The 14759-nt window shown below is 51.1% G+C and overlaps 1 protein-coding gene across 3 annotated transcripts in view; it reads right to left on the reverse strand.

Moving 5' to 3' along the window:
• Nucleotides 1–1784: 1784 nt before the first annotated feature.
• Nucleotides 1785–14759, reverse strand: part of map4k5 (mitogen-activated protein kinase kinase kinase kinase 5) — a 50465-nt gene continuing 37490 nt past the window's right edge. For all 3 annotated transcript variants that reach the window (XM_064320941.1, XM_064320950.1, XM_064320958.1), the window contains 14 exons: nt 13760–13848; nt 13155–13196; nt 12795–12879; nt 12520–12599; nt 12184–12244; nt 10773–10887; nt 9882–9940; nt 9652–9755; nt 8647–8824; nt 8475–8543; nt 7566–7658; nt 7287–7357; nt 4903–4958; nt 1785–3097 (listed from right to left, as the gene is read on the reverse strand). In XM_064320941.1, the coding sequence (XP_064177011.1) occupies nt 3010–3097; nt 4903–4958; nt 7287–7357; nt 7566–7658; nt 8475–8543; nt 8647–8824; nt 9652–9755; nt 9882–9940; nt 10773–10887; nt 12184–12244; nt 12520–12599; nt 12795–12879; nt 13155–13196; nt 13760–13848 (1190 nt within the window). In that variant the 3' untranslated portion in view covers nt 1785–3009. The remainder of the gene's footprint in view (nt 3098–4902; nt 4959–7286; nt 7358–7565; nt 7659–8474; nt 8544–8646; nt 8825–9651; nt 9756–9881; nt 9941–10772; nt 10888–12183; nt 12245–12519; nt 12600–12794; nt 12880–13154; nt 13197–13759; nt 13849–14759) is intronic.

Consider the following 14759-nt stretch of genomic DNA (forward strand, 5'->3'; position numbering starts at 1 on the left):
ATAAAGATTACATAGAACTAAAAAGCTTGTTAGTATGTGCAGTTAAAGTTGTAATATACTTCAGTTTAAACCACAATGTGTATTACTTACCAAATCAAACATGGCCCAAACGTATTTCTCTCTTGTTTTGCTTTGTCAAACCCCTGTTTCTAATGACAAACAGGCACCAGAACAACTCCAGACGTTTGACTGCAGTGGTGTGTAAACCAAGCTGGTGTAGCCTTTCCAGAGACTGGGGGACCTGCACCTGCCAAGGATGCAATGCTAGAATAAGGCTGTAGCCTACATATATTAAGCAGGCCCGACTGTGCCTTTCCCGCTTCGGATGCTTTTATAGAAAATTTATCAGAGGTTCAAAAGGATACAGCATAACCACCAGTGCATTTAGGTTCAATAGATTCGGGATACACTAGCCCTACAGAACATCTAATTAACGCAAAGCAGAACATGTAATAAACACGAAACCCTGAGACATGCATGTGCCACACTTCTCATACCCAATTCAATACATGCATGTAATCTGAGGCCTTTGTGGTGTTTAAAAAAAAAAAAAAAGCAGTCTTGAATTTCCCTTCAGGAGCGAACTAAGGTGTAGGAAACACCTGCTTCCATGGCCGGTCACACACCATCTGGTCGACGTAGCTCCACGCTCATCATGGAAAGAAAAGCGGAACAGTAAATATGATAATGGCTTCAGGTCTCTGTGAAACCAATTAGTGCCCCCCCCAACACCCCCCCCCAAAGACTGCGGGCAGACAGCCATGGTGGTTACGTGCCACTTACTGAGAGCTAATTATTTCTCTCCCCCCCCCCCCCCACCCAGCCCCTCCCTTGACTGTGTGCCACAGTGCTTTACATGGTGGCTCACCACCCTGCTAAAACAATCCAAGATGGCAGCCTGGGACTACTTTATAAAATGCGATGCGTTAATAGGACACATTATAAAAATGTACATTAAACCAGGCAGTTTCTCCCAAAAGAAGGAAAAAAAAAAAGGACGGTGCTCTCTGCCAAGCACTTAAAAATAGGCCTTAGACAAACAGACAAAAAAAATGTTTTATATGCAAAACAATAAAAAGTGCCTCACACTGGAGTTAGCATTCAAATTAACGTCTGATTTTGTGGTTTGACGAGAACGAGAAAAAAGCCCCCCCCTTTCATCTTTGCCGCAGAACTGACGTTGACGCAAGCAGTAAGAATACAGGAGATTTATGCCCCCTCGCCTCCCCCAGTTCTAACATTAATTTCTACACTGCGGGGAAAAATACCTGCAATAACTTTCCCTACTTTCCTTAATTTGGCCGGAGCGCAGAAGCTGCGGTTCGGAGGCCTGGGCGATGCTCCCCCCCCGCGCTGTGGAAACGCGAGCCGTGGCGCGCGCGGGACATCTGGGGCCCCGCACCAGCCGGGCTCCGGGGCCCTCGGGCGACTCGCGTGACACCGGCCCGGGCCAACATGGCAGCGTGCCGGCGCCTCTGCCGCCGAGCCAAAGCCAAAAAAGCAGCCCCCCGATCCAGAAACCTTATCGGGAGTATCAGGCTCACCTTTATCCGGAGTTATGCGCTGGTCCGCGGCCAACACTCAAATGTAAGAGAAACGAGGGGGCGAGTTAAAACGATGGAGAGGTCACTGGGGATAGAGTAACCGCTCGATCCTGCAGAGCCCGTGTTTAGATTGCCACCCAGTGTAGCTACGGGCACACTGAAGCGCAAACGTGGGTAAGACACTGAAATGACTGCCGTCAAGTCTCTGAAATTATACACAAACGCACGAGAGAACAAAAGCCTAGCACAACCCTTTTTATTATTAACAGAATAGCTTTTATTACAAAAACTGCATACATTAAAATTTTTTAACCAGGGAATACTGATGTTATGAAAACCGATCTTGTTTTTGTTTTCTCCTCCCCCACGTTTTTTTTTCCTGTCGTATTTAAATACAAAACAACAAATAAAATGTACAAAAGTGCTTACATGGTGCAAATATTGAATAAAAGTAACAATTAAAAAAAAAAAAAAAAAAGTTTACCACTTTACATTATATTCAAAATCTAAAAAGAACCAAGCGGAGGAAAAGCAACTCTATATTACAGAGCGATAAAATGACCCGAAGCTGCTCAGCAACCTGCCTGAAGGAGCAGAGTCCCACATGTCGCAGAACTGCGCCTGTCATTGGTTAACACAGCTGAAAGTAAAATACTCCACTACTCGCAGATTAATAAATAACGCTTAAATAGCCCACTTAACCAAAACGCTATGGCAGTTCATATTATTGCTTTCTATATCAGTCGGTAAACTTCTACAGAGTTGGAGGAAGGGTGGGGGGGTGGGGGAAATAATTCTCTCCACGAATTCAAGGCTCAGCATATTAGCAACGAATCTCTCCCATTAGTCTTGTGTTCCGTTGGACCATTTCTACGAGAATACAGTCGGTCTTTCCCCTCAGCATCGAGTAAACAGACCAACCTAAATTGTTATTATTATTATCGTTACTCATTCTTCCATGGCACATTTCATACAGAAGCTATGAATTCTGACCTAAAGGTGTGTATACATTGCCTTAGCTCACAGGCGGTGTCACTGCTACACATGGGTGGCTGAGTGAGGCTACTGCCTGGGGCCGTCCGCACAGCAGCCCCAGGCTGGACTGTCCGCTGTCCACGCACCGCTCCACAAGCATGGCGTTCCCGCCTCCGCCCCCCACTCTCTAAGCACATTGGGCGTGTGGTGTAAGGCTGTCGCGGAGGGATGCCAGAAAAGGGGAGGGGGGGGGAGGTGGTTAAGATGGCAGTTGGAGGACCCCCCCCCCCACCCCAGTGCTAGCCCTCTGCGATGCTCCACAGCCCCTGTGGAAGTCCCGGCTGGCTGCTGTTTGTAATAGTCTGGAGAGCACCAGGAACAGAGTGGCTGCATCCTGCCACCATCTCAGCTACAACAAGGCTGCTTTCCGAGGGGGGGGGCGGGGGGCGGGGGATCCGGCTCCCTCCTGACCCCGCCCTACGGGCTGGGCCTAGTAGCTGTTCTCGTGCCCGGCCAGGATGTACAGGTTGCTCAGGGCTGTGGGGTTGTCTGTCGGCCGGCTCTCCAGAACCACCACCCTGCCAAGCACAGGAAGAGCCGTTAGAAGCAGTTACTCGTCAGCACACACAGAGCAGCGGGCTTCCACAGCGCTGCACACCACACTCTTCCTCTCATTCGTAAGGGGGACAGTGCCCAGCCAAATATACAAAACCTCCTCACAAATGTTACAACATTGACAGAACATTCCAGTAACATAATGAGAACATTTTGTGTTAGCTAGGTAATTAGGAAGTGATGGCATTGCCCAAGACGGTAACTGCAACTAAGTATCTGAACACCGACGTTACGAATACACGGCCATCAACAACAAGGGCAGACAATGAGTAAAGACAACAGCAGCCATCTTAAAGATGAGTCAGGGGTGGGGCCCATAACTGAGACAGCTGAGCGGGGCACACGGGAGCACTGTTATTCTCCACTCTCTCCAGTCCCAGATGAAATTACAGAGGCTTGCAGCAAGGACACCCAAGCCAGGCTGGCAGTGCCCAAAGCCGGTTGAATAAAACATGCGATTGGGCAGAGGGAGAGGGCGTTCCGGGCCTGTGGCGGGGGCCGGGGGCCCCGGAGGGCCCCGGGGGCCTGGGAGAATGCTCCCCGCCTCTCTCTGGATTGCTAGGAGATCTCTGCGGGGCGTGCAACGCCCCGGTGGCAGGGGGGTGGGGGGGAGGTAAATCACGAGCCGCCACCTCTGGGGCGGTGATTTATCGCCGCGGCTGCCAGGCTGCCTGACGACGGCGACCGGCGCAGCGGTGCTAGGCACCGGCGGAGCGGCAGTTTTAACACCCCCCCCCCACCCACAGCGCCTGCGCTCGGCTCCGACGAGCACCGCCTCCCCTCCCGGGGCAGCGGCCAGAAACGGCAGCCTGTGACCGCGGGGTTTCCACTCAGGACCGGTGACGTCACCCCCGGCAAACTCTCCGCAGGGCCCAGCTCTCCAAATCCCCCAACGCTACACACAGTGAGCTCACGGCTTAACCTAGTTCACAGAGAGTCCTAACTAACAAGCCAATTAGGCAGCGTTAAAGGAAACAAACAAAACTAAATCAGGCCCGTAATGACCTGACACTCGTTTGAAGTACGAGCTCGGTTTAGGTCCACATCACGGAGGTGCGTCTGAGCCTGTGTGGGGAAACACCCAGGTCGGCCATGTCAGGCCTGGCTTCTCCCACGCAGGAAAACACATTAATCAGGCTGAAGCAGAGCTGCCCAGCCTTTACCAGCCCTCTCCCCCCCCCCCGGCCCACATTTATCAGACTGAAGCAGGGCTGCCACCGCCCCCCCCGGCCCAGGTGCCTGATGGCCCATTCTGTCAGACCTCCTGGGTCAGGCCCGCCTCCTAGGGGAGGGCTGCTGGAGGCGTTGCCAGGCAGTGTGAAAATATTGGGCCGCGTGGGAGTACTCCTTCCTCCGCCATGACACTGTTTACAGGGCCCCGAGAAGCCTCCAGACCGCACTACACCGAGCCGGGGGGGCGAGGGGGGGGGGCGCGGCACGGGCGGAGAGCAGCTGCTCTGTGATCAACAGGCCGACAAATTTCATTCAGACAAGCCGACCTGAACACATACCAAACATATATGTGTGTGTGTGTGTGTGTGTGTGTGTGTGTATATGTATGTACTCTGTGTGTGTGTGTGTGTGTGTGTGTATATGTATGTACTCTGTGTGTGTGTGTGTGTGTGTGATTACTTAAACCAAAAGTATTTAATTCTGGTTTGTATCATGTTTTTTTGCATTATTTGTGGGCATGCTTGCTATACTTGGACAACAGAATTCCCAGGATTTTGTCCCGTGAGAGAGAGGGGGAGACTGTCCCGTTCCCTACCTGTCGGATCCCAGCAGACGGAAAACCCGGCTTGGATCGCAGATCTCCTGAGTCACCTGCCGGAGGAAGAGGTGAAAGGTTCATCACTTCATGAATGGACGTTTTAACAGTCCGCACCCACTGACATGTAAACTGCAGGTAAAAGGCAAGACGATGGACATATAGGGTATTTAATAATTGAGCCAGTCTAGTCTGGCGTTTTGCATAGAGACTGTCATACAACACCATTAGGAGGCCATGCCATTTGGCCAACCCCGAGGGCTTTGCATTTTACAGAGACAGAGCAGGGAGTTTTACTAATTGAGCAAACAAAGGCAGATGACAGGTTTACAACTTCAGCAGTTACCTCAGGTTTCCTGTGACACACAGAAAGGGAGAGCACGGAGAATAGGATAGTCAAGAGCGAAAAACAAAGCAAGGAAGAGAGAAAGAGAGACAGAGCAAGGGTGAGAGGGAGAGAGAGAAAAGGAGAGGTAGAGAGAGGAAAAGAAAGGGAGAGCATGGAGAATAGGATAGTCAAGAGCGAAAAACAAAGCAAGGAAGAGAGAAAGAGAGAGAGAGACAGAGCAAGGGTGAGAGGGAGAGAGAAAAGGAGAGGTAAAGAGAGGGAAAGAAAGGGAGAGCACTCAGAATAGGATAGTCGAGAGTGAAAAACAAATCAAGGAAGAGCAAGAGAGAGGGTGAGAGGGGGAGGGAGAAAAGGAGAGGTAGAGAGAGGGAGAAAGGGAGGGGAAGAAGGAGAGAGAGAGGGAGAGAGCAATTGTTTCAGAAAGACAGCACAGGAGAGACAGAGAGAGAGAGAGAGAGCACTCAAGATGAAACGAGTGGGCTGCTTTCTTTCATATGGCTGAAAACGCTCACGGAAATGGAACTGGGCCAAGCGGCAGCGCTCAGCCTGGTGGCAGAGCCTTCTGCACACCAGTAATCCAGCGTGCGCCGCAAGCAGCCTCAGCGGCACGATCAGAGCCTCGCCTTCGCATCGCACGCCCCGCCACGATGAAGGTGAAGGGGAAGTCCAATTTTCTGGGAAATTCGCTTTTTTGGGCCATCTTACCCACTGTTTGACGATAAGATCGATACCAGTTTCATCCCCATGCATCCAGTTCAAAAACACCTACGGGCTGCATGTGCAATGCCTGCTCTGCTCCAGTAAGCGATTTACCCCGCCAATCAAGATACGATCACAGACATCAGTAGATTTGGACCGTATTTCTGTGGCACACTGAATCCTGAGCCGAAAAAAAACAAAAAAAACCCCCATTCCCCACACGCTGGTATCCTGAATCCTGGTTGCTAGGACACAGTGAATGGACTCAGTCAGTCAGTGGCTGAAGAGCTGGGAGAACAGGGGGACCGCAGAGATCAGCGGCAGCGCTGCTGCTCCCTTTCAGAGCCTGTGCAGGTACAGGGTGTGTAGAGCAGCGTTGTCTGTGGAAGGCCCCCAACAACACACCCTGTGGCCCCGCATCACACCCCGCCAGCGTGTACAGTGATGGGCGTGGCCTCATCCCCGGGCCACAGGACACCACGCGTGGCGTGTGGTGAGAGAACACACACGGCTCGCGTGCTAGAACAAACCAGAGAGCCAGGTGACCTGGCTGTGACACACGCTCCATGTAAACCAGGTGACCAGTTTCACACGTGTAAACCAGGTGACCTGTGACACACGCCCCCTGTAAACACTTGACCTGAAGAGAGAGCGCCGACCCCGGGCTGAGGGGGGGTGGGGGGGGGGACGAGGCCCCAGGCTCCCAAGGGGGGGGGTTACACGCGTACGCACACGTGCCAGCGGGGGCCCCTCCCCCCCCAGAGCTTTCACTGACGGCCTTTCAAAAGGCATCATATGAAAAAAAAAAAAAAAAACCCTGAATAATTGAGGGCCTCGCTTCACTTCTGATTGAGCATCAATATTGCATGTGCCTCTGACAGCCCGTCATCCGCGACGCGGCCGCGGCGGGCCCGTCACGCCGGGGGGGGGGCGGGGGGGGGCAGGGACCCCGGCCAGCGCGCTTCTGTTTCACCCCGTCTGTCCTTCAGGGCTTCATCTCACGGGCCGACAACTCAAAAAGGGCCGGGCGGTGTCGCCTTTCCCGGCCCAGAATGCTTCACCCCGCCGTGATCCCCGGGCCCTTTGTGTGCGCCCCTGTGATCGCGCTCACGCTAATCGCGCCGCGAAAGGCTGACACCTCCCCCCCGCGCCTGAGGGGCTGCCCTCGGGGGCGTGTCCTCGTCTGCGGGGCTCAGCCCATCGCGCGGGCTGATCTTTAGCAGGGCGGGCGTGTTGGGGAACAATGGCGGCGGTGTTAGCGCCGAGCGCGGGTCCTGATAGCGGGGAGTAGCCGCGTGCGGTTAGCGCAGAGCGCCGCCGCCGCCGCTGCACTTGCCTCGTTGGACTTGAAGCTCTTTCCTTGCATGCCGTGCTTCCAGAAGGCCAACACGCTGTCCTGAAGGCACACTGAGAGAGAGAGAGAGAGGGAGAGGGGGGGAGGGAGGGAGGGGGGAGAGGAGGGAGAGGGGGGGAGAGGGGGGAGAGAGAGAGAGAGAGAGAGAGAGGTCAGTCTCAGCCACGTCACAAAGGCGCACACATTAAAAACACAGTTCTGTCTCCCGGCTTTTCAAGATCAAAAGGGAACATGAATAAAGAGCGGCGAGCTGAGACCTACCCACAGACCCGATGCAGAACTCAAAGCTCAGCTCGGAGGCCAGCTTTTTGTTCGACTTCAATTTGCCCTGGAGATTGACAATTTTCAAATTCTCTGTAAAAGCAAAAAAGGGTCTTTAAACGACTGCAAATGGACGAGAGGAGATCAATGTGAACATTTCAAGATGTCATAATCGCTGAGTAAAGATCACTTTTGTTCAAATATTTTGTCATGGGGAATCAAGGTGTATTTGTACAGGTTTATGTTTTAATCTTGATCAAACATTTGATCTGTAGTCATGCACTGAGACCACAAGTGGCCGATAGCACGTTTGAGCTCTATTAATCTGGCACAAATTCACGATATGACATGGCCTTGCACCTCTAGCCACAAAAAATAAATCTGCCAGTCAAAATAACACCAGTGCATTCATTTGAGGATCTTATTAAAAACCAGATGTGAGAACTAATGTATTCAGTCTGACACCCTTAATCCATCATGGTGAGGCGGGTGTATTTTAACAGTACAGGGTTGCCGCTCCAGTGTGAGTCAGTGTTACACGCTAGGCCGACTGTGCCTTTGAGTTAGCTGGTCTGTTTGCGTTCGCTCAAGATCAACTTTTCACAGCCAACGGTGCAGCAACACTTTATCAAAAGGCGTGGCATTGCCAGACAACCGCTACACAGAGCGCACATCCAGAAACAGACCGTTAAGAGCAGCATCAACAAGCACTGCGCAACACTGAACACCGATGAGTCGCTTCCTGCACGTGAGCAGTTCCTGTGCCAGCGCTGGTTTGATGGCGACAGGAGGACCACCGTGAGGAGCAGCGTGATGAAACGGTCAAACGCGTTTGGGAGCGACCCGCACGCAGTGCGGTGGGGGGGTGTGCGGCGTCAGACGCCGGCGGCGTTCAGCGCTTTCACTCACTGTCCAGGCACACCAGCACCGTGTCTCTCTCCAGCTGGGTCACGTGGATGGCGTCCACCTGATTCGCGCCTGCGGAGGAAAGAGCGAGACGTTCATCGGGCGGTCCCCCTTTTTTCGACGGGCGCGAGCGCGCGTGCCCCGCGTTGGGCGCTACCCGTCCCTCCCTCCTTACTTGAGCCGATCTCGGTGAACCAGGACGAGCAGGAGTTGAGGTTGATGGTCTCGAAGCGCACCACCTGGCCCGGCTCGCTGCCCTGGCTGATGGCCACGCACACCATGGGGTACTCCTGCTCCGGCACCACCAGCATCTCAAACACCTTCAGCGGGCTAGGCAGCGGGAAGTCAAAGTGCTGCAAGGGGACAACGGACAGCAGGGGCAGGGAGCGGTCAGCGCGCTGGACCCTTACCAGGAGAAGCAGGAATCTGGTGTCACACAGGCACCTCACTGGAGGAGCGAGCTCCTCGGCTTGAGTGACTCATCTGCATTAAGCGCCAGCGAAGCCGCAGACGTGCTCCTCCTTTCACCCCTCTGAGGAGTACGTTCTCCTGGAGTGTTTTTTCAACATTCTAAGTCTGTGTTCTAGAACTCCAGTGCTTTCGGTTACCGGCAGCGATTGTTACATCAGCATTAGAATGTTCAGCCAAGAACATTCTAAATCAGATATTGGTAACCTTACGCCCTAAAGGGCCAAAATAAACCTGTGCCCAGGCCTTTCATTTTTCACTTTCTGAATACTATGTAGCTATAGCAACGTAGCAAGTCAGCACTCAAATATGGGCCACTCAGAAATGAGCGCTGTTCCTGCTCCAAACACAGCTGTTGCTGACAGCCTCCACTCCACACACATATGAATGAACTGGCTCTACTTTCGAACGTTGCTTCTTTCTGAGGAGAATTAATTTGAAAAGAGAATCGGAGTCTGTTAAATCAGGCGTCAGTGAAACAAGATCATGTTTTTGATCCATTTAACTGGGCCTGGTTTTAATTTAAGAACGGAGAAAGAAACGGAAATTCAAAGTTTGAAAGCATTAAAAAAATTTCAAGTAATCGTTTCTAGGTTTAGAGCGAGTACACAATGCAGACATTCCAGTGCAGTGATACTGAAAGACAGACCCACAGGAAATGCTTTACTGCTTTCAGACCAGACAGACCAGACAGACAGACAGACAGGCTTACCTTAATGAGCATGAACCTCTGCATGGGCTCGTACCACTGGAGCAGGACAATGCCAGACTGCAGCGCCCCGCACAGGTACTTATGTCCCGTATAGGGGTTCCTCACTGTGGAGAAACAGGGGAGGCCCAAATCAGCATGGAGTACAAGCCTGTGCAATGTGCAGCACTGACATCTGGAAGAGCAATAGGCCCTGATCTTAAGACCGCTCCACAAGGACCACTCACACTCACCGATGCAGCACTTGTGACAGCCCTTTGTGTCCGGGATCTTGGTGGTCAGAGCAAACCTCCTGTAAGAGAGGAGAGTGTGAGTGGGGAGAGTATGTGGACTCAGGGAGGTGAAGGAGAGGGTCGGGGGGTTAGAGGAGGTGCACTCAGGGAGGTGAAGGAGAGGATCGGGGGGTTAGAGGAGGTGCACTCAGGGAGGTGAAGGAGAGGATCGGGGGTTAGAGGAGGTGCACTCGGGAGGTGAAGGAGAGGGTCGGGGGGTTAGAGGAGGTGCACTCGGGAGGTGAAGGAGAGGATCGGGGGTTAGAGGAGGTGCACTCAGGGAGGTGAAGGAGAGGGTCGGGGGGTTAGAGGAGGTGCACTCGGGGAGGTGAAGGAGAGGGTCGGGGGTTAGAGGAGGTGCACTCGGGGGGGTGAAGGAGTGGATCGGGGTTAGAGGAGGTGCACTCGGGGAGGTGAAGGAGAGGATCGGGGGTTAGAGGAGGTGCACTCAGGGAGGTGAAGGAGAGGATCGGGATGTGAGTCTGTGAGAGGAGGTGATCTCAGGGAGGTGAAGGAGAGGGTCGGGGGGTTAGAGGAGGTGCACTCGGGGAGGTGAAGGAGAGGATCGGGGGGTTAGAGGAGGTGCACTCGGGGAGGTGAAGGAGAGGGTCGGGGGGTTAGAGGAGGTGCACTCGGGGAGGTGAAGGAGAGGGTCGGGGGGTTAGAGGAGGTGCACTCGGGGAGGTGAAGGAGAGGGTCGGGGGTTAGAGGAGGTGCACTCAGGGAAGTGAAGGAGAGGGTCGGGGGGTTAGAGGAGGTGCACTCAGGGAGGTGAAGGAGAGGATCAGTATGCGAGTCTGTGAGAGGAGGTGATCTCAGGGCTCGGAGGCGGGGTCTCTGTCCCTCTCTCACCTGGGCAGGATCTTGTCTGGGAAGCGGTGGGTCTGGAACTGGGCGGCCAGGCCTGGCTTCCTCAGCTGCTCGAACAGGCCAATCAGGTTGTGGGAATACAGCTGGAAGGACTTCCCTGGAACAGCCATAGGGGAGCGGGAGATTACGCACTGCGCTGCAGTACCGAAAGGCCTCAGCCAATCAAACGCTCAATCCTTCAGGCTTTCATCGCTCACGGCAATGCTGATGCAACCCAGATCAACGGCCAATCAATCAGTGAGCTTTTCATTACAGCAAGAAATGTGGACAGGACTTTAGAAAGGACAGGAGCAGATTGCAACACCAGTGATGAAGGACAGAAGAAATTGCCTAGCCAGAGACCAGCTTTCATATGCACGCACAGGTCAGCTAAAAATCTACCCTTAGTAAAAAAACAAACAAACATACAGCACTATACAAACCAATTCAGACTCTACAGATTACTTTGAGTGTTGCCAGGGTTCAATGGCACATTAATACCGTAACTAAAATTGGGGTTCCACCTTTCATTTGATGCTGGGACTCTGAGGATTAAGGCTGCCTGGTTGACTGCTTAAGAGAGGATGACAGAGAAACGCAAGGAAAAGGAAAAAGCACATTTACCTTCTATTGTGTCAGAAGAGACAGAAAGGATCAGCACATCGATTGGAGTCGGATCAGGACAGGAGCGACACGCGTCACACAGAGGAAAAGATTAATCAGGCCTTGCATTCGAAAGGTTGACAGAAGTATTTGTGTGTTTCAGTGGATTACAAACTGTGCTTAACTTCCTACTTTAAAAAGAGAAAAAACAAGCAAATACTCACTGTGCAACCTCTCTATTATTATAAGCAAATTAATGAAAATTAATGCAGACTGATTAAAAGGAAAAAACCAAAAAGAACGATATAGATATTTTCCCAGAATGGGCACAGGTCACCGTTACAGAATCTTGACTGGGGAGATACCCCACCTACTGGCCACCAGTGAAATGACACCCAGTGAATTTTAGGGGTCACTTTAAAACACGGGACCGAGTGCTTTTTCATGAAAGCAGAAGGGGCAATGTAGACGCAGTTATATTACTTTACAGCATGCGCATCTCAGAAATGAAAAAATGCTTCTGCACTGCTCCCGTATCCATGACTTCGCAGGGCCAATGGCCTGTAATTTCATGAGACTGTCCGGCACAAGTGCACCTCATAAACAGACCCCCCCACGTACCGGACAGAAAGCCATTTATGGACGCTGCGTTTCTAACAGGTTTTCCCCAAGCTATTTATGAGCCACAGATAAAGGAGATTACTTTACGGTCATTATAGACTGATAGAAAAAGCAAGCTGCAATAAACTACAGGAGGAACATAGCAACAGCTACAGTACAGCAGATGGCACCGTTATCTTAGCGCACGTACCCGATAACGACATTAGGTTATTGTTGATAATGTACAGCCAGGTACACCTCCTTGGAAACAGCTAAAAGGAAGCATAAAACACACACAAACACACTTATGAGGACACATCAGACATAGCTGTGTTTCTACACGTCTGTTTACACAGTGCACAGTGAATTCTGCTCTTAGGGGGCGCAGAGACTGTGTCTACAGCTTAAGATTCAGAGACGTGCGTTAAAAATGGCTTCACAAACTTTTCTTTGAGAATTTTTGAAATACCAGTGAGGTATTTCTCCCGCGTTTATGAAAATTTACTGGACGGTGCCAGAAAACACTCCCTCCCTCTTCTCCCCTTACCTGCTCCATCGTGGCCTCGTGCAGCTCGTTCAAGTTCAGAGTGTAAATTCCGTCCTCTGTCCCAAAAATGAGGTACTGGTCTGGAAAGGACAGGACAGAGTTCAGAGTTACTCTCAAGTCATACCTGTCCCAGAGCTCTCTCACACATACATTACACACACACACACACACACTCGCACACGCACACACGTACGGCTTTCACAAATCATCCACATACCGGCAGGCCTGTGTGTTCTCTTTACCCACACCCACGCCCTACAGAACCGGGGTGTTACCTTTCGTATCCGGGTGTATCCACGATGTGGCACAGTTGATCTTCAGGGGACACCCGTCAAAGACCTTGGAGAAACAGGCACCCATCTGGAGTAAAAACAGAGCAGGTCAGGGGTCATGGTGAGGACAGGAATGACGCAGCATTTCGCAAAGTGAGGACGTCATCTACTGAATATCATATTTCATCATCCCCCAACCTGTTCAAGAAGAGAGTAGTTTTCCTTAAACTCAGAAATGGTTACACACCAGTCAAGTAAAGTATAATTACAGCATTTCGATCAAAAGGAAAAACCCCCAGGAATGCGAGAAGAGGGATGGGAAAATGGTGGAATGAGAGAGACAAAAAAAAAAGGAAGACTCACCAGGACTTTGGGGGTTGGAGGCAGACCATTGATGGCAGGCTTCTGCAGGAAGAGTGTGGAAAACAGAACACGCTGTCAGAGCGTTCAGTCCCCAGCAGTGTCTAGCGTATTAAACCTAGCAGTGTTCTGTAAAATCCCAACTGTTCAGTATGACAAACCTAGCAGTGTTCAGTATGAAAACCTAGCAGTATTCAGTATGATAACGCCAGCAGTATAACCCCAGCAGTATACTGTATGATAATCCCTGCAATGTTCAGTAGATAACCCCAGCCGTGTTCAGAATGATAAACCCAGCTGTGTTCAGTAAATAATCCCAGCTGTGTTCATTGGATAACCCCAGCCGTGTTCAGAATGATAAACCCAGCTGTGTTCAGTAAATAATCCCAGCTGTGTTCATTGGATAATCCCAGCTGTGTTCAGTATGAAAACCTAGCAGTATTCAATATGATAACGCCAGCAGTATAACCCCAGCAGTATACTGTATGATAACCTCAGCCGTGTTCAGTATGATAAACCCAGCTGTGTTCAGTAAATAATCCCAGCTGTGTTCATTGGATAATCCCAGTTGTGTTCAGTAGATAATCCCAGCTGCAGGACACACTCACCGGGAACTCCTTCTTCTCCTTTCTCTGAGGTGTGGGTGGGGCGTGCTTGGACCCGTCCCCATTCAGACCGCTCTCTGCATCGTCATGCTCTGAAGGGTGAAGCACCGGAGCAGACAGGTCATTCTCTCACGGTCATTCTCTTTACCAACTATACTCAGCATTAAAAGCCCTGAGTACACAGGTCATTCTCCTTTACCAACTATACTCAGCATTAAAAGCCCTGAGTACACAGGTCATTCTCCTTTACCAACTATACTCAGCATTAAAAGCCCTGAGTACACAGGTCATTCTCCTTTACCAACTACACTCTGCATTAAAAGCCCTGAGTACACTGGTCATTCTCCTTTACCAACTACACTCGGCATTAAAAGCCCTGAGTACACTGGTCATTCTCTCTCACCAACTACACTCTGCATTAAAAGCCCTGAGTACACTGGTCATTCTCTCTTACCAACTACACTCTGCATTAAAAGCCCTGAGTACACTGGTCATTCTCTCTCACCAACTACACTCTGCATTAAAAGCCCTGAGTACACTGGTCATTCTCTCTTACCAACTACACTCGGCATTAAAAGCCCTGAGTACACTGGTCATTCTCCTTTACCAACTACACTCTGCATTAAAAGCCCTGAGTACACTGGTCATTCTCCTTTACCAACTACACTCTGCATTAAAAGCCCTGAGTACACAGGTAATTCTCCTTTACCAACTACACTCTGCATTAAAAGCCCTGAGTACACTGGTCATTCTCTCTTACCAACTACACTCTGCATTAAAAGCCCAGAGTACACAGGTCATTCTCCCTTACCAACTACACTCTGCATTAAAAGCCCTGAGTACACTGGTCATTCTCTCTTACCAACTACACTCTGCATTAAAAGCCCTGAGTACACAGGTAATTCTCCTTTACCAACTACACTCTGCATTAAAAGCCCTGAGTACACTGGTCATTCTCTCTTACCAACTACACTCTGCATTAAAAGCCCTGAGTACACAGGTC

This window comes from Anguilla rostrata, chromosome 1, assembly GCF_018555375.3.
Source record: "Anguilla rostrata isolate EN2019 chromosome 1, ASM1855537v3, whole genome shotgun sequence".
In the NCBI taxonomy this organism is placed as follows: domain Eukaryota; kingdom Metazoa; phylum Chordata; class Actinopteri; order Anguilliformes; family Anguillidae; genus Anguilla; species Anguilla rostrata.